Here is a 25,990-nt window from a genome sequence, read left to right on the forward strand (position 1 = left end):
CAACACAAGTCTATCAAAACCTCAACCAAAGATGATCGGTGAAGGCCCAACTGCTGAGATCCCCACCGATTATAAGAACTAGACTACCCCCAACAATCCGGAGATTGAGGGTCCGGTTGGAGCAGTAATTCGAGCATGCATCCAGTCACTCCATCCAACAGTAAGGGAAAAGAAAGACTATAGACAGTTATTTAGAGTGCCATAGAGAGTAGAGCATTGCGCTTAGCAATTCCTGACACTTCCATAGAATTAAATGGAGCTGGTTCATGGATGCTCGACCTACCACTCCTTCAATTATTCAGAACAGGGCCTATTCTGTGAATAACTTGTAAACTTTGAATTAAATAGAATGAAATGAATTAGAATTAGATAAAATTTCTACAATCCCTTAGTTTTTTCTTGAAAGTAGATATTACACAAGTAAACAGATGAATATTAAAATAAAATGGACTGACTATATCTGACTATAATAGTCTTTTCTTCATTCTTATTCCTCTCTACATGCATAGCACAAGGTTAGAATAATGTTAAACATCTGTCAGAAGTTATATTTCATAGTTAATTACATACTAAAATGACCCAAAAATGATAGGCCTGGCCAAGTCTCAGTACTGTGCAGTTTGTACTTGTGTCACTGCAATCTATAGACATAAGGGGATGTAATGTTCTTTGTGCTCCACAATTCATCAGTAAATCAGTGGAATTTAATTGAATGTTCCTACAACAGCACAGTTTAGACTTGTCTGGCAATGGAAACCTCTGACTTCATTCGCGTTTGGAATATGCCTTGTTCTGACTCATGTGGATACTTTTGGCTTAGTTGTTCCAATTCTTTTGTAAATTGCACTTTTTAACAGGCTGGAGATTCATTTAAAGGAAATTTACCACCAGCATGATAAACCAGGGAACACTTTCTGCCTGATGTTATCTCATTTTAGCAGTGGGGGGTTTCAGGGGGGGAGTGCTCCTTGCACAGTGTAACAGCCTGTGAAGCTACAGCAACCTATCAGGGCTCTACTAGCTCATTAAAATAATTTTAAAAGTTGATTTTAGAAGGAAGGAGGCCATGGGTAACACATATAAGATTACTACAATCACAGTGCCTGGATCTATAAGTAAGTGTCCCTGGTGTATCATTCTTGATTTTGATGGTGCATTTCCTTTAAACAGGAGTATATGGCCCCAAAGCTCTACATGATATCACCTATCCAGGCAATACATTTATTTTATCAGAATTCCTTTTAACTGCCAGCATCTTATTTCTTTTTATAAGCAACTGACAAGTGTCAAGTGTTTCCCTTTATGTGCTATTTTTTAATCACTAGCGAAGAGTAAAAGGAAAATATTTCCTTTGTTTGCAGAGAGTTCTAGTGACAATGTGCCAGCAGCTGAGTCACGGAGAATAATGTAATGCTGTGATTGTGTGTAACACTTAATATGAAGTGCTATTCACATCTACGCTAATAATTCAGTTTGTGGCAGAAGTTATAAGATTAAAACCCCATCATATGCATCTATAGCTTGGCGGGTAAACGCCATTGAGGTGGGCGCTGAATACACCACATTTTGCAGCTTTGATGGCGACAGTAATGCTTCATGTTTGTGTCTTGGGTTTTTTTCTGTTTTAAAAAGCGTCACACCCTGTTATGTTATGCAGCCTGGCCAGATTATTTTATGACCATTGCAGCTGGCATGAGTGAACTTGGCTTTAAGGAGAACATGTCACCAAAATATGATTTTTTTTTTTTATTTTTTTTTAAATTAAGAGATGTAATCGCATTCGCTCTGGGATCGCCTTCTTATGGGCACTTTTTGGCACATAAATGACATGGTATACTTCAGAGTATGGTGCAAATGCCCGTAACAAGTTTTATTTGCTTCTTTGAAGCAGGAAAAATGACAAAATTAAACAATACAACAAGTCCTAGGCCGTCGGCCACTATACAGAGATGTAGTTTCCTCACTATAGAGAATCTGTACCTACTATACAGCTTCCACATACAGCAAATGGCAACACACACAAGGTTTCCCCAGGAGCAGAGAGAGATCATCTTGTGCACCTTCTGCCTTTTTAAAGCAGCACCTCGGGCTGCGTTCAAACGTTTAAATGCAATCCAAAAGCTTCACACATTAAGGTAACATTGCGTTATACGCATGTAAATGCAATGTTACCTCAACCTGTGATCTCAGCCTTTGCATTGCGTTTAAAACGCATCAAAAAAGGAACATGTGAATGCGGCCTCAGAATATCTGGTAATTGGCCACAATCACCTAAAATACCTGGAGTGGCTACTTGTTGTCAGGCCCTCCAGACAGGGTTTTGGCTGCCTAAAGTGTGTAGTACAGGGTCCTGGGGAAAATGCACATGACTTACACCACTCTTCTTCTGATTCTCGCATAAGGGGTTATCCTAGGACTTGGGCGAAAAAAATCTCTCCCTTGCTGTTAACTAGAGGTGCAACAGTTTTTTTTTTCTTTTTTTTTCTTTTGGAAGCTATCTCTACTCATCTAGGGGGCCCGGTTCTGCTGTGATTGCCACTGCCCCGGATCCTGGTAGCAGGAGGGACTGCCCACCCCATGGCTTTCTCTCTCTGCCTCGGGTCATGTCTAGGTACATGATTGCAGAGGATTGGGTTAGGGATGGCACAAAAAGCTAAATCCAAGCCCCTTGTAATCAGACAATTGAAACACAATTCTCATGAAGATTCCTTCCTCTCATTTGGGTTTGAAATCATGACAGCAAAGGGCTGACAATTACAATGTAACCAACAAATTGTACTGATGGGACTGAGAATATCGGACACTGGACAGCTCCCTCCCTGTTTAATGGTCACATCATTTATGACCATTAAAATTATGTGACCATCGTGAACATTTGAAACGGACCAGTGACTTCCTGCGCACATATTAATGCACATGTATTAGTAAGTTGCTTGTAATAGGGAGTTTAATTTTAATTCTATACCACTATATACTGTATATGAAGGAAAAAATGTCCTTGTGTCCCATAGTTTTTACTCCTCATTAAAGTAGTTTTTTTGGCAGCATAAGACATATAGTAGACTGATAAAAGGTGATGTCACAGCTTATCTACCCCCCCCCCCCCCCCCTCATCAGAAGTTTCATGCTTCGGGTATGTGGCTGTAGTTTTAATCAATGTGCTATCCAAATTTTTTTTTAATAGATGGCACACTGCCCCATTCATTCTATAGCCACTTGTATCTGCTTGTACTGTAAATGGCAATGTTGCAGCAGTGAGAGGGAAAAACAGGTCATTTCTGTCTTGTAAGATTAAATGAGGGTAATTCTGGAATTTAATTCCCAATATGTTGGTAATTTATTCCATAATCAAACAAATATGTATGTTGCGGTATGGAAAGTGTCAATGTATTTTTTTTTTTTTAAATATGGTGATTTCTATCTTGTTTGTAGACGTCCAGAGATCACTATTGTTGCAGCTGAGCCTATTGGACCTGGATCGTGGTTTCATGGTGGCCCACCTGGGGGCTTAGGATTCCCCCCACCTCCCCCACCACAGTGGAGGCCTAGTGACTCCCATCCTGCAGAGGTTAGCATTGGTTTCATAATTGATCCATGATTGGAAATTGTAGAGCAGGTCTTATACATGCCGGTGTTTGCCAGTATTTTCTACCATAATTGGTGAATGAGCCGACCTCGCATAACACAAGTCCATTATTTGTGTGCCAGTAGCCAAAGACTGAGGAATGTGTGGGGTTCAGAATGCCATTCCCCAAATACATTTGTACATATGACATACAGTTACAATTGGCTGTAATTATTAGCAGAGCATAAATAATAGTGGGTGGAGCTGAAATAAAGAATAAAAGCCAATATTTCCATCCTCTTGCAAAGTCTTTTCTGGTGGTTGTGTTGGCTTCCTCTGCCTTTACTACCAAAATGCAGTGGCAATTATATTATTTGAAATAAACTTAAAAAAAAAAGTGTTGTAATAATTTTTTGCCCATTTCCAGCAGCCACCATCCTATGAACAGGTAATCAAGGAAATCTCGCAAGTCCAGGTAGCCACAAGCAATTCTAATGTTGAACCCAGGCGGACATCCTCATGTGCAACACAAACTGACTTTCACCTGGAAGATGACTACACAGGGACAGGCAACAATGTGATTCATCAGCCCGTCACTTGTGATCAAGCTACAGTAACAGGTAGGGGTGGTTTTTTTGGTTTGCTAAGGAACATGTAGTATAAATTAACATCTGCATTTGGCTTTGTTTCTTTTGTTTTTTAAACTGAGAAAAAAAAACATCCATTGATTGCAGGGGTTGTTTTAGTACATCAGTTCCATAGGACCAATTCATTTTTATATGAAATGCCTGCGGGACTTTTTCCACATTCCCAACATCTGAAGCTTGAGGGAAAGGATACTTTTAAAAAAGTATTTGTATTTTTTCACATTGAAGTTAAAAAAAAGGTATGGCAACTGGGTGTTTAATCCCACCAAAATTAATAGGTGTTATAAATATAAAATGTTCTCTTCCCCTGATGTAGAAAATTATTTTAAATGTTTTTTATCAAAGGGAGTCAACTAGGCCATACAAAGCCTTATACAGTGTTAGATTACAGCCCAGGAGATCTGTGTAACTATACCTTTGTATACCTGGAGTCCCTGCATTATATTGAAATGTATTGCAAGCACGTCACGTCTGCTGGCCAAACAGCCGAGTTGGGACTTTATTAACTATTACATTTTGTGGTACAGCTGTTTGGCTGGCACGCAAGACGTCCTTGCATTATATCTCAATATAATACAGAGAGCGTGCTCCTATTTCTATATAATACAGAGAGCATGCTCCTATTTCTATATAATACAGAGAGCATGCTCCTATTTATATATAATGCAGAGAGCATGCTCCTATTTATATATAATGCAGAGAGCATGCTCCTATTTCTATATAATACAGAGAGCATGCTCCTATTTCTATATAATACAGAGAGCATGCTCCTATTTATATATAATGCAGAGAGCATGCTCCTATTTCTATATAATACAGAGAGCATGCTCCTATTTCTATATAATACAGAGAGCATGCTCCTATTTATATATAATACAGAGAGCATGCTCCTATTTATATATAATGCAGAGAGCATGCTCCTATTTATATATAATGCAGAGAGCATGTGGCCCATTTCCACATGCTTTAAGAACTCTGCATTAAAACTGCTCCACCCTTTCTCACTGCTGTAATATCTAACCAGAAGCCTGTTACTTCTCATATTCAAAGGAGAGGGACTGTGCAGCAGTTTAGTGAAGATTTGTCACACAGGAGGTGGGAGGGGGCTGGTCAAAACTGTTGGTGTACAATCCTGTTAAATATGATGAAATTACTGAAGTCGTTCTTATGTGACTGCAGTTTATGAAGGATAATTAATCTACTAATGCGCCTCTCAAGGTGACTATACAATTGAGACTAATGTTGATAAAAAGGGACCATTCCAACCATAGTAAATGTTTGCTGAATAAAAATTAAACAATAAGTGATTGCTTTATGTGGCTGGATACACTGTCATCCTCTATTTAGAAAGGCTTGATAAAGGCTGCATGGTTTAGCCTAAATATAGCTGCATGGGTGAATAAAGCCACTTTGTTTCAAAAATCTTTACAGAACTTTCCCAGAAAGATTGTTTGTCCTTCACCTGTTGTCACTGAAAATGTGTGGCTAATTTGGTCTGCAGTAACCAATTTGGTCTAAAATGTTCATTGCTTTATCAGCAATGTTGAACAGTTTACTGATAAACGTCTTACTGGATTGCCTTTTTTCCAGCTGGAAAATTTGACTAAATTTAGTAGTGTATCTGGAATAGATATATTTATTTCCACATTATTCTTTTTCTCTTTCATTTATTAGTGCAAAGGACCACTGAGAGATCACGACCGTCTATACCTTTTGTGATTAATAATGTTCAAGACAGTGCCATCCACATAGCAGTCAGTAATACTGGGACTAGCACCCGATACGAAGAATCGAATGTTACCAGATACCCAGTGCCAAGGCCAAGGACAAAGTCTAATCTTAAACCTGTGGTAAACAATAATCTAAGTATTTTTCAAGGTAGCAGTGAGATCTTCTTCCAGGGTACGTCTGAAGGAGAACTTCATTCCAGCCAGACTTGTTCTGGTTTTGATGATAACTTTCTTGGGGATTTATACGAAATGAACAATATGAGCCATGAAAGAAGCCAAAACAGTATTGTGTCAAGGATTAAAGCCTTTGAGTCGCAAAGTGAAAGTTCAGAACATCCTAAAAGACCAGAAGTTGCACCACGTTCCATCAACACTAGAGGTGCTGTCACCACAAAGCCTATATTAGCTCCCAAACCAATATCCAACAGAATATCTGGCGAATGGGATCCTGGGAAGGACAACAAACCAAAATTTACACCAAGAGAGGTTATACCATCAAGTCTACAAGATACCGGTGGTGTTACCAAACCAGACCTGCCAAAGAAACCAAAGCCGAATCTCTCAAAAAGCAACAGTAATGAGTTTTCTGATGGTCTTCTTGCAACGTCTGGAAACAACAATAAAGAGTCTGAAAGAAAGTTACCAGTTCCTGCTCCCAGGCCTATGCTGCCTAAGAAATCCATTCAAACTGACAACCTTGTCATAGGAGCCAAACCTCTTGTTCCTCCTCCAAAATTCTCTGTTGCTTCCCAAGCCAAAGTATTTAACACCGCAGAACCACCGGCACCTAGAGTAGTACAGAGCAAGTCAGTGGGTGATCTAGACTTGATCAGCTTTGATGATGATGTTTTATCTCCAGTTCTGCCCAGTCCAGAAGTCACTAGCGATTCAAAAGCAAACGTTGGTAAGAATAGACAATTTTTTGGTTATTTAGTGGCATTTTATTTGTTTGTGCTGTACATTTGTGTTCTCTATATAGCTTTTAATCTATCTATTATTATATATGTGTATTTGTGTACTGTAAATTAGGAGGATAAAACTTGTTCTCACTTTGAGTATTTGCTATTTGTTTATGATATAATGAAGATTATCCATTCAAAGTCTCTGAAAATACAAAACGGTATCATTTATGCAGAATACAGTTTATGTCTCTCATATCTGAGATTATGAGGATTATTTACCGAAAAGCTGCCAAACCAATGTTGATCTTTGCAATTAACCTGTCCTTTTATTGTAAGAGCTGTACAACTCTCTTTTTATGCTTTATGCTTAAAGTAAAAAATGCCAGTGCCAGCATCTTCTTCCTGTCTTTGTACATCTCTGACATCGGTAGTAACTTCCTGTTCTGAGCAGGTCACTTCTGCGTCCAATCACTGGCCTCGGCGGTTACTTCTGGTGGTGAAAGGCTTATAGCTTTGTTTAGTGCTGGGAGTTTGCCCTATTTATCTGCTGTATAATACAGCAGCCACCCACCTTGTATGGAGAGGGAAGAGCCCCTTAGCTCTCTCCATACAGCCTTAATGTCGCTATATTATCCGTTAAGTATGGCCAGTTCATTTTGGGGTAATGGAGCTCTACATACCTACAGATTTGGAATATTTCTAACTAAGTACAATTATGGCAGAGGAAAGAAAGCATGGGATCTCCAGGACATGGAAAGCTCCATACGAATTTCCCACAAAACTTTTTTTCCCACACTCAGTTGGCTAATCCCCTACATTATAACTCAGTTCCTGCTGATAACAAAGTATTTTTTATGGAGTTTTCTATCGCTTTATGTTATTTTACTTCTAATCGTCTCTGTTCTCAAGGTTCCAACGGCCCACCTGCTGTATTGGTAGACTTACCTTACACAAAACTTATCTTATTGTTTCCATTAACTTGTATCATTGTCAGCACTTGAATCCTAGCAGTGACGTGGTTCAGGGTTCTGTGTTTGCAGTTAACGTGACCACATTCCAAATTCAAGGGAAAATGTTTTTTTTTTCTCCTCTTCAGATCCCTTCCAGCTGTTTTCAAAGGATGAGGCTGAGAAAGAGCAGCCAGCTCCTCCTACTGTGCTGAGAAAGCCTACGGTCATCCGGATCTCTGGAAAACTAGGAAAATGTGAGCATCCCACAAAGTCTCCTGTAAAAATGTCTCCTGCAAAAATGTATATGATGATGTTTGTAGAATCACAATACTTGCAACCTCTTCTGATGTGACATCATGAGCCCCCCCCCCCTTTTCTTATCATATGGTTTTACTTATCCAATCCTGAAAAACTTATTTGTGTATTTTCCCAGAATCCCCTAGTGGAGCATCAATGGCTAGAAGTCGTCACATGCCTACAAGGGGGCCTTAATTGGCAGTCTCCGTAAGGAGAACTCTCACTTCCCAACCCTTATCAAATAGTAGCAGATATATTGAGAAAAGGGAAATAGTAGTTACCGGTATGTTAATATATTGAGCTGTTCCGTCAGATTAGCAATAACTATTACTATGGTTTGGTATGCTTTTTAACCTTTGCCCCCAGTAATGCAGATATAAGCAATAATGCACATACAATATTGTATAGGAAGTTAGGATAATGTCCAAAAACAGATAAAGATTCCTAAGCAATGTACGCTTAATACATCATGATTACGTATAAAACTGCTGTGTGACAGATCTCTTCTAACATCTGTTTCAGTAAACATCTGTGCATAGTGAATTTGGAGCACAACTGGTCAGCCACTTGTTGTTTGGTCACTTGTGTTTTCGCATAGTTCACACTTGGAGATCTCCTCCTTTGTCTTGATGATCTGCTTTACAAGTGTCTGATTCACCATCAGACACTGATTTAACTTAATAAGCCACTTCCAGTATGTTGCCAAGCAGCTGAACCTTCCAGATCATGGTCCAGTGTGGTGGCATCATCCAGAAAATCAATTTTGAAGTGAGATGTAAATTGGTTTTATGAAGTGAAGGAGGCGGAGATTTTAACACTGAAATCATGTTCTCTCTTCCCCAGAAAGCCCCATTCACTGTAATTGATGGTCCTGCATCCAGAGACATCTCTAACCAGATTTCTTGAAGTCTGATGCATGATGTGCATCTGCACCTTGACTTCACTGCTAAACTCTCTGCCTCCTTGACTTTATACACCCAATTTGCATCTCACTTCAAAAGTTAATTTTCTGGATGATGCCACGACACTGGACCATACTAGTTGTTGTTTTATTAGGCCAATTTCTCATGACAGGTTATCTTTAAAGGGGTTGTTCCAAACGGTGTATGGTATCCCCTATCCACAGGATAGGGGCATACCATGTGATTGGTGAGGGTGTGATTTCTGGAATCCACATACTGATCACAAGAATTGGGGTCCTTTTCTGATTTATTGATGAAACAGCAGGTCTAGTATCTGTAATTCAGTGCTATGGGTATATTAAAAATTTACAAGCACAGGGTATGACCCTTTGGGGGAGGGGGGGGGGGATTGTTAGGTTTTTGATTTTGTTGTGTGAATGTAAAATTGAAAAACGTTCAATATAAAAGATTGGATTTAAAATAAAAAATTACAAGCACAGGGCTTTCTCATGATTGGCTGGTTTCCCTAGCTATTGCATCCTAATTGCACATACAGTGTGCACGTAGCAAGTGTATAGACATCAATTCAGTGGCCCATTTTAAATCTTCTGAAATGCACCTTTTGTGTTTTTATGTGACATAGAACCGGAGATATCCTCTGTTACAGTTGTAGTAAAAGTATGTGATTTTTATATGCATCTCTCCTCTGTTCCAACCTGTAACTTTAACTGTGGATATCTCTGTCTCTGTGGCACCTTGAAGCACAATCCTGGCGCAATATTAAAGGGGAGATTGTACCAGCACTGTGTATTTGTGTGCCACAGTTCACCCTCGATATGAAAGGGTTCAATAAATCACCACTATTTGATATTTATGACCTACATTATGAATACGTCATCAACATCACTAAACTGAAATGCCACTTTTAAAGTCAGAATCTGGACATGCCTACCTTTACCTTAGTCCAGGGTTTTACATACACTGATGAAAAATTGCCCACTGTAAAAGAATTGTCAAGAATATGTTGTAAAAAGAGAATAAGGTAATAACATTGTTATTGCACACAGCATGTGAAGAACTTCAGACACCTCCACCACTTCCATCGGAGAAACCAGTGGGGAGCCTATTCAGTAAACCAGCTGCAAGGTCACGCCCTGTTGTCAGAAAGGTATGTATTTATATGTCTTGTGCCATTTCTCATCTAATTTATAATGATGTAGAAATAATGATCAAATAGCATTAATCTAGCTTTTTTTCTGTTTTGTGTGGACATTTATACATTTGCACTTTTATTTCTATTTCAGGATTGGGAGCAGTTTGAAAATGCAGAAGAGACTTGGTCCAAGCCAGTACTACCTACCAGGTATGAAGGTGTCACAATGCATTTCATTGCTAAAGGTTGTATTGGACAATGCCTTCATTATATGTGGTAAATCTCAGAGTTTCTAAACTAAACTTTAACGGGGCAGCACTGTGGCTCAGTGGGTAGCACTTCTGCCTTGCAGTGATGGGGTCCTGGATTCTAATCCCACCCAGATCAACATCTGTAAAGGGTTTGTATGTTCTCTCTGAGTATGCGTGGGTTTCCTCCGGGTACTTCAGTTTCCTCCCACACTCCAAAACATACTTGTAGGTTGATTAGATTGTGAGCTCCATGGGGACAGGGACCAATTTGACATGCTTTGTGCAGCGCTGCGTGATCTGTAGGCGCTATGTAATTAAAGAATTATTATATTATTATTATTATTATAAGAGCTACAGTAGAAATATGATGGCCATTCATAATTTTCAAATGCATCTCTTGTTCTATTGTTGATATTGCATGCTTAGTTTATTTTATTCTGTTCTAATACAGACCAATTGGTGTTAAAGTTATGGACACTTCACAGCCACCTCCTCAAAAAGGACCCCCTGGAAGACCCCCACCACCTAAAATTTCCAAAAATGCCTCAAATCGAGATGCCTTTCCCCGTTCATCTTCCGATGCGGGTATAGGTGCAAAACACAACACATCTGGGCTCAACAGATCAAAAAGTCAAGTGTTAAAAAGACAGCAACCAGATCTACCTCCTCGACCCAAACCTGGACACCCCCTATATAATAAGTACACGGTAAGTTTCCAACATTCACATTTCATATATAAATCTATATTTATAGCATGACTAGATAAAAAAATAATTGTTGGTGTGATTGTATATTTTAAAATCATACGGTGTGGTTTTCTGGATTTTGTTCTGAAGTACACCTACAATAAGAATGACAGACCTCTCTTTTCTTTGTAAGTTGGATGACTTGCAAAATCGGAAATGTATCACATACTGATTTTACCTACCAAATGTAATGTAAAGAGGGCATGTAAACTTTCATTATTCTGCAGTTATAACCATTCTGATTCCCATAACAAACTCCTGAGGCCAATGTCTTCTGTTCCCCTCATGTCAGTTGCAGATGTTGTTGTGGCTATTGTTTCTATCATAGAAACTGAAAATAAAAAAAAAATCAGAAATGTTATCATGTAGATGTAAAACATAAGAGCAGCTCTGACGCAAGGAAAAGCTTTGTTTGGTCAAGGTCACCCATTTTTGTATTTTACAGAAGATTATTAACTCTTTCACGACTGCCATATGGCTATACAGTGTAGGTCCTATTTGCACATACACCATGCAGAAAGGATATTTATAAACATCATGACAGTGGCCAACCTAAAACGGCTAAATCTCCTGAACCCTGGCACCTAGAAACGCAATTCAGGTGTCATATTAAACAGGAGAATCTCTTCTTTCATCTGCATTCAAACCGCCGTATATTGGAAACACGTACCCATAGACGGCTTTAGCCGTGTGGCACTGTGTCCTATGGAGAGGGGAGGGGTGAGCAGCGCTCATCCCTTCTCCTCTTCAGTGCACCGATGTTGGATGTTTATACACTTCATGACAGTGGCCAACTTAAAGAGAACCTGTCACAACGTTTTACCCCATTAGACTACCAGCCCTATCAAATAGGGTATGAAATGTCCTCACCTGTTTATTTAAAAAAAAAAATTCCCCCTAAGCCAGGCAAATATGACACTTCTCACCTCATTTTCACATGAGAGGAGTCAACTTTAGTGGTTGCAGGGGTAGTGTCAGGTCAGAAGGCCCTATCTTTTGTTCTATAGTACCCAGAAATTATGGTGCCCTATCATAAAGATACGGATCTAATCTTTCCGATTCCATTGGGCTTATGACTTTGTGATTTACAATATAAATAAATATCCAGTTCCTGCCTATATTTAATTTCCTGTATGACCAGTTCTGTAGCTCACAGAACAATAAGCCAAATAGGATCTGCAAGCTGAGATTTCTAGGTCCTGATGAACAGAACATAGGGTCTTCTGTAGTGACCCTCCCCCTGCAAACACTAAGTTTGATTGTTCATAGATGCTTCACAGAACCAGAGATATCCACTCTTAAAGTTGCAGTAAAAACTTTTGATTTTTTTATATACTGCTTTCTTTTTCCCAAGAGTTCCGATTGTAACTTTAAGAGTAGATATCTCCGGTGTATTTCTAGGTGCCAGGGTTCAGGAGTTTGAAATGTGTCCCCTCCAGCCTGTCAGCTGAAGGCAGAATGTAGAAGGAGCTGCAGGAAAGACTTGGCTTACAGTTTGTAGAATTGTAGTACAAACTGTAAGTACATGCACCCTCTGCATCTGTAGCTAAACTTGGGGAAAGGGTGATGGAATGATGCTGTATATATTTATAACATATTTTGGTAAAAGTTTATTCAGTTTTACTACTTATTAAGAAAACACTTTTCTGAAAAATGACAAAGCTGATTTTTTCGTATTTGTAGTCATTTATTGCCTCATTTTATAAAGAAAAAAATATGAAATTAATAAAAAAATAAGCTAAAGTCTCACATGTCATGGGGAAAAAAACATATAAAAAAATAGTTTTTATATGTAAAACGTTTCCTAAGATATCTTAATATCAAGAAGCACAGAACTGAAAAAAATTGACTTTGACATTCAGGCATCAATGACCCTCAGTCACAAAGGGGTTGAACATCATGTTCTCTCCGTGTTTGCTTGGGTTTCCTCCGGGTCCTCCAGTTTCCTCCCACACTCCAAAACATAACTGGTAGGTTGATTAGATTGTGAGCTGCATTGGGGACAAGGACTGTTTTAGCAAGCTCTGTGCAGCGCTGCGGAATCTGTGTGCGCTACATAAATAAACAAATTATTATTATTTTCCGATTTTTCTCCTAGCCTTTTTCTCTCTGCATCTTTATATGATGTTTCTAGCTATAAAAAAAGAATAGAACCCACAAAGTTAATCTCCAGGGAGACTCTCAGACTCAGTTAAACTTTTTTATAAAGTGATGCAATTCCGATTTTTGTATTGTGTGTGTTTCCCACACTATGTTCTAGCACACAAGTTGTCATCTTTTATAGCTCTGTAAATGTAGAGCAAAGCCATAGTTCTCCGTTGTACATTTCATCTGCTCTGCTAGACAGACCTACATGGAAGAAGAATAATAAAGACCTGTCACATGTGTTTGAGCCTATATTATTTTTTTGCAGTTGGCTTTGCCTCATGGAATTGCTGAAAAGGATATTGCATCCAGTAATCACGGAGAGCTGTCGTGTAAGGTAAGTCTTACTTGTAAATGTCATCTTTATTTTTATTATATTACTAGATGTAGTTCCCGGTGTTGCCCGGGATATTTGTTAACGTCCCTAAATAAAAATAGAATGGGTTAACAAAAATATATGAAACTGCAGCTCTGGACGTGACTGAAGTATCCGAGATGATCTAATGCTTCTACAACAACGTTGGCTAAGTGTATGACAAGGATAAGACTGCTGCTCTGGATGTGACTGGAGTATCAGACAGCTTAAAGGGGTTGTCCGAGACTGTAAAACAATAAAACATTGGTGGCCGGGAGGGGGCTGCTTAAAATAATAACTACTTACCTCCGCCGTCCCTCCTGGCATCCTGCGCTTACGTCTCTCCGGTCCGTGCCCCATGTAAACAAACAGGGGTACGGAAGCTGCACTGATACGGTGCTGGGAATAGGGACGGGTGGGTGGGGCCGCCCACCTCGACTGGTCGTAACAGCTTCTGTGCCCCTGTTTGTTTACATGGGGCATGGACCAAAGATATGGCAGGGACTGCGGAGGTGAGTACATGTTTATTTTTTAAGCAGTCTTCTCCCGGCCACGAGTGTTTTTTGTTTTATGGTTGTTTTATGAGACAACATTTTTAGGTTGGTAAGAATGTGTATAAGGACCAAACTTCAATATAAACAATCCAAGGCTTTTACTTAACCCCTTTCTGACCATGGCCTTAAAAGGCTTTAATAACCGGGGCATTTTTAGCAAATTTTCAAACTTATTTCATACTTCCTTTTTTTTGTGCAATACCTTAAATATTTTTGTGGCATTTTTTTATGAACATAGGGATAGTTACCGTATTTTTGGACTATAAGGCGCACTAAAAATCCTTTGATTTTGTCAGAAATCAAAGGTGCGCCTTATAGTCCAGTGCGCCTTACATATGAATCATACTTACAGACAACAGCTGCCTTGTACTGTGCACTGGTCTGCCACCTTTTTTTGGAAGTTACAAAAACTGGTGAAAAATGTTTACATTTTTTGGTAATGTACTCTATATATTTTTTCAGATTTCAAATTAACTCTAAATAACCATTGTAAATAAGAACCCAATTTATAAGAACTCCAGTTACAGGGAACATGGCCCCCAGTGAGGGGAAAAGTCTGATCAGAACAGTTCTGGATCCCAGCAGCTCTGAATAACCCCTGCAGAGCCTGTGGCCATGTGACTGCCGGCTCTTGCATTCACTGCATAGCTCCACTTCAGTACTATACAGTGAAGAAAGGAGAAGGCAAAAGCGGTAATAAACCACTTCTGCCTTCTCCCTAGGATCTCCGGCTGTGTCTGACGACCAGAGACCCGGTCCTGCGATTAGGGCTGGAGCAGGAGAAACTGCAGTGACGTCTTTTGACTCAAGACCCGCGTCCACTGACATCTTTCATCAGTGGGCAGACAGGAATGAGTTGTTAAAACACTAGAGATTTCACAAAGTACCTTTGTCATATAGCAGTAGGGCTAATCTACACACAGGTTCTTGGACTAGAACTGGTGCCTTAGTTGTCTAGAGGAGACTTTGGGATTTCCTTTAACAGATTCCAGGTTTGGATCTTTATGGACTTTACTACTTGAATTGAACTGTTTTAGATTTGGCATTTGGGATTCCCTGGTCTATTGATACTAGTTTTCCTTTGTGGGTGCTCTACTGGCTCCTGCTATATCAGAATGATCACCTGCTTCCAAATTCTGACAGGATTTTACCTCCATGTAGTTGGGTCTTCTTAGCCCACAGTGGGTTCTGTGGGTCTGCTTACCCCACAGAACCACCATTTTTACCTCGCACACTGAACAATACTCATGGGCCTGTGCACATTACCAAGGCGAGTCCAGAGAGAAGGTTGTTTAGACTCTCCTCACTAGTTCCTATGTCAGCACTTACACCACAAGTGGTCATTACATCACATTAGTATGACATTTTAATACACTGACACATGACATTTCATCAGGTTGTACATCAGATTCCTATGTAGGCTAAACATTTGTAGTACCAAAAGAAAACATATATCCAGTTCTCCTTCCACTCTCCTTCCTCGTGTGCTGTCTGGTGCACAGAGAATGGCCCAAGGTCCTGGGAAGACAATGAATTCCTCATCATCCTGTAAGCCAAAACGCGTCAATTGGACTTTCTCCCTGTTAACCCTATCCATGGTTTTGAGGTTTATTGTGTTAAAGAATAAAGATAGGATTTACTGATTTTGAATGCTGGAACTTCTCTTTGTAGAAACATTTGTAATGTCACTCTGGGTTGCTACATATACATGGATGCATATATGCACTCAGTTTTATATATTAGATAGAAGCAATAATATTAATAAGGTACGGTCATATTTTTATCCCTACCGTAAACCTTCCTTGCGGAAAATGTAGTTGTACAACAAGCTATAAACACTCATCTTTGATCCCCAGTTGCTTTGTCCTGATGGTGCCTGCTACCATTATGGTCTCTTATTTCTTCTGTCCTGATGACACAAGGATATGGGACCATTACTGGCCGGTCACTGGTATATTAAGGCCATTGCTATTTGACTTTGCAGAGAGAAGTATGGAGATGTTGTACTAGCACAGCATGGACTGAATTAATTGAAAACCTAATGAACATATAATGATAATGGCGAGTCTTTATATCAGTGATGGCTAACCTATGGCACTGATGCCAGAGGTGGCACTCAGAGCCCTTTCTGTGGGCACTCAGGCCATCACCAGAGATGACTCCAGGTATCTTCCTGCAGTCCCAGACAGCCCAGGACTTGCTGTGCACAGAGCTATTTTAAAGTGACAGCTCAACATGGGACTATTTTCTGCTTTATTGGTGTCCTCAGGGGCTGGTATCAATGAAAACTGTGACAGAGAAGGAAGTATAAATCACAAATTAAATTTCTATGTTGGCACTTTGTGATAAATAAGCGGGTCTTTGTTGAAGTTTGGGCACTCGGCCTCTAAAAGGTTCGCCATCACTGCTTTATATCTTTTCATTTCCTTTCTTCTTTGTCTAGCGTGGAGACGTGCTGGTGCTGCTGGAGCACAAAGATAACAATTATATCCATTGCCAAAAGGGAGGTGTAACTGGAGATGTAAAAGTGACCAATATGAAGATCATCACTCCACTTGATGACAGCTCGGATAACAAGCAAAAGGTAGACTTCTCCTCGGAAAGAAGGGATTCTGATGAATTGGCCTACAAAAGATAATACTTTACTGCATAGATATCCTATAACCCTTCCTAATCAAAGCAGTACACTATGAATCAAATGGGATTGACCCTAAATTTAGGTTTACATTTTGTAGGCATTTCCTCTCATCTTTGACCTCTACATAGGGATTTGCAACTTCTTTAGCTTTAGGTGTTGATATGCATATGAGCGACCTATACACTGTCAATAAACACCTTCCAGGGCTGCACTTTTGAGTCACTGCTGATAATCACCTCATTGTAGCCGCAGCCACTGAAAAGTCATCTCTACCAAACAGGAAGTTTATCCTACAATAAGAACTAATTGCCAGCGTGATGAGGAAAAAATAACATCTAAGCAATATGTTGACTCTTCAGATATTGGGTGCCAATTCCTAGAATGCACTAGACCGTGAGCCTATGCAATTTCTCTCTGCTAAATTAAGTAGTCTTATATTAATTTTTTTATAGACATTCCCTAATGTAAAGGCCACTTGTCACCAGAGACCGCATTTTCACTAAAGACAGGTTACAGAAGCCCGTTACACCTGCATTGCAAATCTGCCTTTCTGCTTTTTATAAGCATTTGCATTACAATTTAATTTTGTTGTTTGTTGTTTTGTCCCAGGGGTTGGCTTTGGTTTGGATGCATTTCAAAAAACAACACGTGACTTGTCTGTGCTGCAGACTCCTCAGCTATCAGCCCCCACCTATGTGCTCATTCATAGGATCAGCGCTCGCAGTGTGGTGAGCTGACATCAATGGGGCAGGGAGGAGCTGTACAGAAGCACAAAGTTGGGGGCGGGGAGCTGAGGAGTTTGCATCACAGCCAAGTCATGTGTTGTTTTTTGAAATGCCAACCCGTGGTACTAAGCGGAGGGTTTTTTCAGGAACCCCCGTAAGTTACAACACACAATTACCGTATATTCCGGGGTATAAGACGACCCCCCTACTTTCCTGTTTAAAATATAGAGTTTAAGATATATTCGCCGTATAAGACTACCCCTTTTCCAACGCATACAAAACACCGGTAAAAATTTAAAAAAAAACAGATTTGAATTTAACATGGTCCTTTTTTTAATTTAAATTCTTATGACATGCAGGTATACAGCAGGAAAACTGTCGCTCATAAACATAAGGCATACAACAACATTACCATCGTCCATTTTACTGTAAATGTTACCATACTGTACCTTAAATTTTTATTTTATTAAATATTCCATGCCATGTACTCAGAAGCGGGAAAAAAATGCACCATTTTCTTGTGGGCTTTGATATCACGTCTTTCACTGAGCGCCCCAAATGACATGTCTACTTTATTCTTTGGGTTGGTACGATTAAGGGGATACCAAATTTATAAACGTTTTATAATGTTTTCATACATTTACAAAAATGAAAACCTCCTGTACAAAAATTTATTTTTTTGATTTTGCCAACTTCTGGCGCTAATAACTTTTTTATACTTTGGTGTACGGAGCTGTGGGTGGTGTCATTTTTTGCAAAATTTGATAATATTTTCAATGATTTTTAGGACTGTACGACCTTTTGATCACTTTTTATAGATTTTTTTATGATTTTCAAAATGGCAAAAAAGTGGCATTTTCGACTTTGGGCGCTATTTTCTGTTACGGGGTTAAACGCATTGAAAAACCGTTGTGTTTATGATTTTTACTGTTTATTTATATTTATGTCAGTTCTAGGGAAAGGGGGGGGATTTGAAATTTTAGGTTTTTTTATTATTATTATTATTTTTTTTTTTTACTTTTTTTTTTTTATTATTTATACTATTTTTCAGACTCCCTAGGGTACTTTAACCCTAGGTTGTCTGATCGATCCTACCATATACTGCCATACTACAGTATATGGGGATTTTCCTCATTCATTACAATGTGCTATCAGCACATTGTAATGAAGGGGTTAAAACGAAATAGCCTCGGGTCTTCGGAAGACCAGAGGCTACCATGGAGACGGATCGTCGCCCCCGAAGACGTCAAGGGGAGTGGCGATCCCAGGTAAGATGGCGGTGCCCTTGCGCCGCTATCTCTTTGAGGCTGCCGGCAGCTTTGCCGGCAGCGCACGCTGTGAAAACACCCGCGATCGGTGCTAGCAAAGCAATATGCAGCAAAGACTTACCGGCTATGGAGAGGGCTCAGCCCGTGAGCCCTCTCCATGCACCGGGACCCGACCGCCGCCGTGAATACACGGCGGGCGGTCGGGATTACCAGTGTATAAGATGACCCCAGAGAAGACAGAAGATCTGTCTTCAAAAGTCGTCTTATACGCCGGAATATACGGTACACTGTAATGAAAATGCTTAGAAAAAGCAGAAAGACCTATCTGAAATACAGGTGTGATGGGCTTCTGCAATCCGTCTTTAGTGAAAATTAGCACCCTACTGACTGGTTTCCTTTAAGGACATCCGGCTTAGGCTTCATTCACACTAACGTTGCCCGCCATACCGTAGCACATGGCAGCGCTCGGCATACATGGCGCACGGCGCCGTATGCCGTGAAAAAATACGGGGGTACGGAGCGGTACAGTGGCGCACGTGTGCTGCACCGTACCGCTCCCTTAGAGCGCCGCGCACCCATTGCCGTCTATGGGGGACGTATATCAGCCGTATATATGTCGGCCGTATATACGTCCCCCTTGCGTTAGTGTGAATGCAGCCTTACAGACAACTCCTCTCTACTCACTGTGACCTCTGGTGAAGCTCTCTGGATGTTACTTTGGTCCCAGGCTGTAATGATCAGCTGTATTGTGTCTGTAATGAAGCTTTATTGATAATCCTTGTTCCCATGACAGCACAAAATGTTTAAAATCCAATTGTCACTCGGATAAAAATTAAAATTTGTTTGGAGTTACAATGATAAAAAATACCTTTTCTGACTTAAATAAAAATTCAACTTAAGAACAAACCTAAAGATCTTGTATGTAACACGGGGTCTGTCTGTATTATGCAATTCCTTTTATAACCTTCATTAAAGGGGTGTTCCCTTTTCATCAAATACATTTTATTGTTTGTATGATGAAAAGTCACACAATTTTCCACAATACTCTCTGTACCAATTCCTCACGATTTTCTAGATCTCTGCTTGCTGTCATCTATGATCACTTCCAGTGGACAGAAATATGTTTCTGGCCACATAGGTTCACGGTTATATCACAGAGAGTAACCAGAGCTGTGTGATATAACGAGCCGTGCACCTGTGTGACCATGGTCAGATTTCTGTCCACTGGAAGTAATTCTAGAAATTGTCCATAGAGTGACAGCAAGCACAGAACTAGAAAATTGTGAGGAAAAGATACAGAATGTATATTGGAAAATTATACATACTTGCTTACATACTATTCTTACATGTAATGCGTTCTTTTTTGTAGGACTTGCCCCATAGAATGGAGGACAGCCATACACCTCACGCATTGGTGCTGCATGACTTTGCTGGAGGTATGTTGAACCCTCATCATTTTTTAGCTATTATATATACAATATTAGATAACTAATATTAGATATAACATTTTAGACTTGTGTTCATTAGCATTAATAGTGTACTATAGCTTTTCTTAGATTTATCTAATGGCATGGATTGGAATAATCTTCCTTTTTCAGCCTATAGTCTACCTTTACACAAATAAATATTTAATTAAATCAGAAAAGAAATGGAGAACAGAGTTTACAAAAGCTTTCATTTATAAAATATTTTTTATAGTTTGTTGAGTATATATTTTGCCTTAAAGGGAACCTGTCATCAGGAGCCCTTTTTTTTTAGCTCCCCCCATGTCCCAATAGAGAATAGTGTGCACATTGCCAAAGAGTTTTTATAGTAAAAAGTTTACCTTTCTGAATCGATGCATAACGGAGCAGTTTCAGCAGGGTTGGGGGGCAAACCACTCCTCACTGGCCACTCTGATGGGACACGAGACACTGCAGTGCATACAGAAAGGTAAACTTTGATCTAACTTTCATTTTTTTCGGAAAAAGACAGTTTGACTTTAAAAACTCTTTGGCAGTGTGTACACTATTCTTTGTGGGGCATGGGGGAGCCAGAAAAGGGGCTCCTGATGACAAGTTCCCTTTAAAGTGCTTGCATTTCTTATGTCACTTCTAGTAAAAGATTTACTTAAATTGTGTAGCTCACAGGGTCCCTTGTCTTCGTGTTTATATATGATTTTACTGCACCCAACAATAAGCTATTAAATAATAGTAGCCTATCTTCTGCTGAGATCCTATGAGATGCTATATGACCATGATACCCAGACTGTTCATCATGATAACTTGCTAAATATCTCTGCTGTGAGGATCAGCACTATACACCTCTGCTACTGTGTACAGTACATTAAATACTGAGAAAGTGTAATAGGAGAGAACTCATGGGTTCTTTGCTTGAAATGTATACATGTTTGCATCAACTGATTTTAATAGCAATGATAATATTTACCGTATATATAAACGTAAGCTATGCAAGTATTCACGTTGGTGTTGCAGAGGTAGCGGTTGTACCCGGACTCCAGTGCTCAGATGAGTTCAGGGGGTTAAGACACCAGCAATATAAATAACACTGTGTAGGTGGGTGTTCTGCATTTGGTTTACGGTGATATTGTGTGATCTATTGTTTGCATAGTATGATTGAGACAAATAATCATGTTTAGAACATTGGCTTAGTTAGCTTTTTTTCAAATATTTTTCTTCTGAAATATTATTTTTTTCCACAACCATTTCTTTTTAGAACATGCAGATGACTTAAGTCTGACCTCAGGGGAGATTGTATACCTGCTAGAGAAAATAGACAGAGAATGGTACCGAGGAAAATGTAAAGGAAACACAGGCATATTTCCTGCCAATCATGTCCGGATATTGGTAAGTGATATAAGTAGAAGAATACCTAATAATGCAATACAGAGGTAACAAATAACGGCACACATATGCTCTATTGTACAGAACCCCAGGGAACTGCATCCCATCTAACATTTGTTAAGAGGGCTGCACTGTCCTTCTTCTGTCCCCCACCAATCAGACATAAAGCAAACAAACTGTTTTGTTTGTCAAACTCGAAAACCTTTCTAAGTCTTTGCATTTTTTAAGCGATATCTTTATCTCTTCTTTAGGATCCACTATGGCAGTAACTAACTTGCTAAGGCACGGATCACACCTGTGGTTAGACCTCCAATATTATCTTCTGTCACTCAAATGATATTGATGGAAGTCTAACGAATCGGTTAAAATGTGCATTGATTTCAATGGACTTTTAATGGATTCCTTTTGTGTCCGTTTGCCCCACTAGTAGCGCTGCCCCTCCTGTCCAATTTTCAAATAATGGAAGACTAACTGACACTAAAGGAAGTGGTGCAATAGGACAATAACGGAAGCGGTTCAAACAGAAGGTTTTAAAAGTCCATTGAAATCAAAAGATGTTTTAATGGATCCATTAGTCTTCTGTTATTATTGTTTTAGTTACGGAAGATAATAATGGAGGTCTGAACACCGGTGTGAACATGGCCTAACTATGGAAATCTCTCATCTAGTAACACCCAACACTATAATTAAGATGCAATACATGTTCTTTACTGAATTGTATAGGAACCTTGACGTTTTCATGAGTAAACTTTATTGCCTTTAGGTTGACATGCCTAACAAAGGGTTTCTGAAGAAAAATCCTGCAGCTTCTAATATAAAGTAAGTGGACTTAATGCTTCAACTGAAAAAGAGAATGCACATTTTTTTTGGTTTGATTGTTTATTATTGTGCGGATGATCGATTTCCACAATTGGAGACCCATATTCTGCTGATACACTCGTGAATCAATGACTATATTATCAGACAAGCTCCCTTCATAAAGGATGGATAATAGAAGTATATTACAGTTTATCCCAGAATGTTATTCATGAATGTAAACTACTAGCAATGTTATACTGTGCTTTTGTTTGTGCTATTGCACTTTTATGTAGGTTATTGTTTCTTTCCAGGGGCCCGCGTTGTCTGGCTCGTTTTGAATTTATTGGGGATCAGAAGGATGAGCTCAGCTTCAGTGAGGGTGACATGATCACTCTGAGAGAATACATCAATGAGGAATGGGTTAAGGGAGAGCTTAAAGGACATGTTGGCATCTTTCCAATTAATTTTGTGGAAATCATCGAAGACTTGCCAAACAAGACTACAGGTACTTTTTGTGAGCTTTAACAATAAGATCTAGCACTTTTCTTCTGTATGTAACAGCATCAGGCCACTTATTTCACACTTCACACTTAGTTTTAATTGTTTCTGGCTAATTTCCTTTACCTCCTTTGAATTACGTTTCAGGAAGAAATTGAAATGCTACGTGTAAACGCAGCCTAATGCTGCCCTCACAGCGGCATCAGGGGCTTTGTAGCTTCCGTTGCAGATTCTGTCCAAAAACTTGGAATTCTGTTCTATGAGTTAACTAGCAAAACGTGCTATAGTGTCAGTCATGTTATATATATAATTTACATATGACAGTGCTAAGATTTCGTTTTTCCATTACTATAATAGAATGGAAATACAGTACAAGCACTAAAAGTATCTGTCAATTAATAAGAAATCGTATTTAGTCCGCGTTATACTAGCTCCAAGCCTGTATACCATCTTCCCTACAACACCTGTTCTTTTTTCATTGTAGCCCCAGATTCTTGGGATTCACAGAAAAATAAACCATCAGCATCATCTGCACAGGTAACTGTTTTGTGTTTACATGTCTATAGATATACAGGCGGTCCCCTACTTAAGGACACCCGACTTACAGACAACTCATAGTTACAGACAGACCCCTCTGCCCTCTGGTGAAGTTTTCTGAATGCTTTACTATAGTTCCAGATTGCAATAATCAGCTGTAAGGTGTCTGTAATGAAGCTTTATTGATAATCCTTGGTCCCATTACAGCAAAAAATGTTTAAACTCCAATTGTCACTGGGGCCAATTTTTTTTTTGTCTGGATCTACAATTATAAAATATACAGTTTCGACTTACATACAAATTCAACTTAAGAACAAACCTCCAGACCCTATCTTGTACGTAACCTAGGGACTGCCTGTAGTGCCCTATTCTGTTCTGTATCACAGGAGAAAATGTCTTAAAAAAGTGAATTAGTCTCACCGGTAATTCTGTTTCCATAAGTCCACCATGACGGCACCTGGAGGTTGCACCTTGACCTTTGGTAGGGACAGGAAGTTGCGAAGGTTATAAGGCCCCTCCTCTGCCGCTGTTCCCCAGTGTCTTCCAAATAACCACCGGAGGTTCCAGTAGAGAGCTAGAAGATATTAGCCAGACATCATTAATAACACAGGGCAGGGTATATATAGCCGTCATGGTGGACTTATGGAAACAGAATTACCGGTGAGACTAATTAACTTTTTCCATGACGTCCCCCATGACGGCACCTGGAGACTTACTAGATAAATCGACTAGGGAGGGACCACAGCCTGGAGAACTTTCCGTCCAAAGCTCAAGTCATGGCTAGAAGGTAGATCCAGGCGGTAGTGTTTTGGGAATGTCGATGTACTTGACCACGTAGCTGCCTTGCAGATCTGGGAGATGGATGCTCCCCGTTTCTCTGCCCAGGAAGTAGCCATAGCTCTGGTAGAATTGGCTGTTATGTTTTTTGAGAGACTCACATCTTGTAGCTGGTAGGATTTAGAGATGGTCTGTTTTATCCACCTAGCAATGGTGGAACTTGATGATTTCTCTCCTTTATTTTTTCCCCCAAACTGAATAAAAAGGTTTCTGCACTTTCTGAAAGATTTGGTTCTGTCTAGATAGATTATGACAGCTCTTCTGACATCCAGAGTATGCCAGAGCGCTTCCTTCTCATTCTTTGGGTTGTTACAGAAAGATGGTAAAACGATTTCCTGACTTCTATGGAAGTCTGAGACTACTTTTGGGAGGAAAGACGTATCTAATTTCAGTACTATCTTGTCTTCCGAGATGATCAGGAAGGGTTCTTTGGAGGATAGGGCCTGCAGTTCTCCAATTCTCCTGGCGGATGTTATGGCCACAAGGAAGGAGGTTTTGAGAGATAGGTCTTTCAGGCTGCATTCCGAGAGCGGTTCGAACGGAGGCTTCGTAAGGGAGTCTAGGACTAGTGATAAGTTCCATTTTGGTATATCTGATCGGATTGTAGGTCGCAGTCTTAAGACTGCTTTCATGAACATCTTCACCCACTTGTGCTCTGCTAAGGGGAAGTCAAAACAGGCGCTTAGAGCCGAAATTTGGACCTTAAGGGTGTTAGGTCTTAACCCTTTAGAAAAACCATCCTGTAAAAAATCAAGAATTTTAATGATATTTGGTTTGCCCGGAATCGGGGAAAGGTCCCCGCACCAGGATATATACTTTTTCCAGATTTTGTAGTATATTTTGTTGGTGATTGGTTTCCTGCTTGCTATTAGGGTCTGTATAACCTGGTGAGAAACCCCCTTAGCTAGGAGCAATTCCCTTTCAGGACCCAGGCCGCCAGGTTCAGAAACTTCAGGTCTGGGTAAAGAAGAGGGCCCTGGTGTAGCAGATCCCTTCTGCAGGGAAGGAAGATGGGTCCTGAGATTGCTAGTTTTAAGAGAAGTGGGAACCAAGGTTTTTTCGGCCAGAATGGTGCTACTAGGATCACTGTCGTCCGACTCGATTGAATTTTTTGTAAGGTTCTGGAGATTAGGGGAAATGGAGGAAAAGCATATGCTAGATTTGTCCCCCATGATTGGCTTAAGGCATCCAGTCCCAGGGGGTTGTCCTTGGGTGAGATGGAAAAAAATACCTCTGTTTGAGTATTCTTTTTTGAAGCAAACAGATCTATTGACGGAGAGCCCCATTTCTGGGTTAGAGAAAGAAAAACTTCCCTGTTCAGGGACCACTCGTGTGGGTCCATCTTTTCTCTGCTCAAGAAGTCCGCTGATTCTCTGACCCTTTTAGGAATACCGCTGTTAAGGAATCTAGGTGATTTTCTGCCCAGGAAAAGATCTTCTTGGTGACCTCCATCAGGTCCGAGGATCTTGTGCCCCCTTGACGACGTAGATAGGCCACTGTAGTCACATTGTCTGACAGGATCCTGATATTTTTTACCTGGGTTTTGGGTAGCCTTTTTAGTGTTTCCCATACTGCCGATAATTCCCTTAGGTTTGAAGATTGTCTTCTCATCCAAGGGGACCATGACCCCTGAAGGTAACGGTCTGGAA

At 39.9% G+C, this 25,990-nt stretch overlaps 1 protein-coding gene across 2 annotated transcripts in view; it reads left to right on the forward strand.

Annotated features, from left to right (window-relative positions):
• SH3D19 (SH3 domain containing 19) overlaps nt 1–25,990 on the forward strand; it is a 76,392-nt gene that overhangs the window by 36,615 nt on the left and 13,787 nt on the right. Inside the window, exons 5-18 of one of the 2 annotated variants that reach the window (XM_072121436.1) lie at nt 3,433–3,568; nt 3,993–4,185; nt 5,887–6,846; nt 7,941–8,048; nt 10,061–10,161; nt 10,298–10,356; nt 10,849–11,104; nt 13,557–13,625; nt 16,641–16,781; nt 20,198–20,264; nt 21,544–21,674; nt 22,435–22,490; nt 22,781–22,974; nt 23,452–23,504. In XM_072121436.1, the coding sequence (XP_071977537.1) occupies nt 3,433–3,568; nt 3,993–4,185; nt 5,887–6,846; nt 7,941–8,048; nt 10,061–10,161; nt 10,298–10,356; nt 10,849–11,104; nt 13,557–13,625; nt 16,641–16,781; nt 20,198–20,264; nt 21,544–21,674; nt 22,435–22,490; nt 22,781–22,974; nt 23,452–23,504 (2,524 nt within the window). The remainder of the gene's footprint in view (nt 1–3,432; nt 3,569–3,992; nt 4,186–5,886; nt 6,847–7,940; nt 8,049–10,060; nt 10,162–10,297; nt 10,357–10,848; nt 11,105–13,556; nt 13,626–16,640; nt 16,782–20,197; nt 20,265–21,543; nt 21,675–22,434; nt 22,491–22,780; nt 22,975–23,451; nt 23,505–25,990) is intronic. The other variant, XM_072121445.1, reaches the window with a different exon arrangement.

This window comes from Engystomops pustulosus, chromosome 1, assembly GCF_040894005.1.
Source record: "Engystomops pustulosus chromosome 1, aEngPut4.maternal, whole genome shotgun sequence".
Taxonomy (NCBI): domain Eukaryota; kingdom Metazoa; phylum Chordata; class Amphibia; order Anura; family Leptodactylidae; genus Engystomops; species Engystomops pustulosus.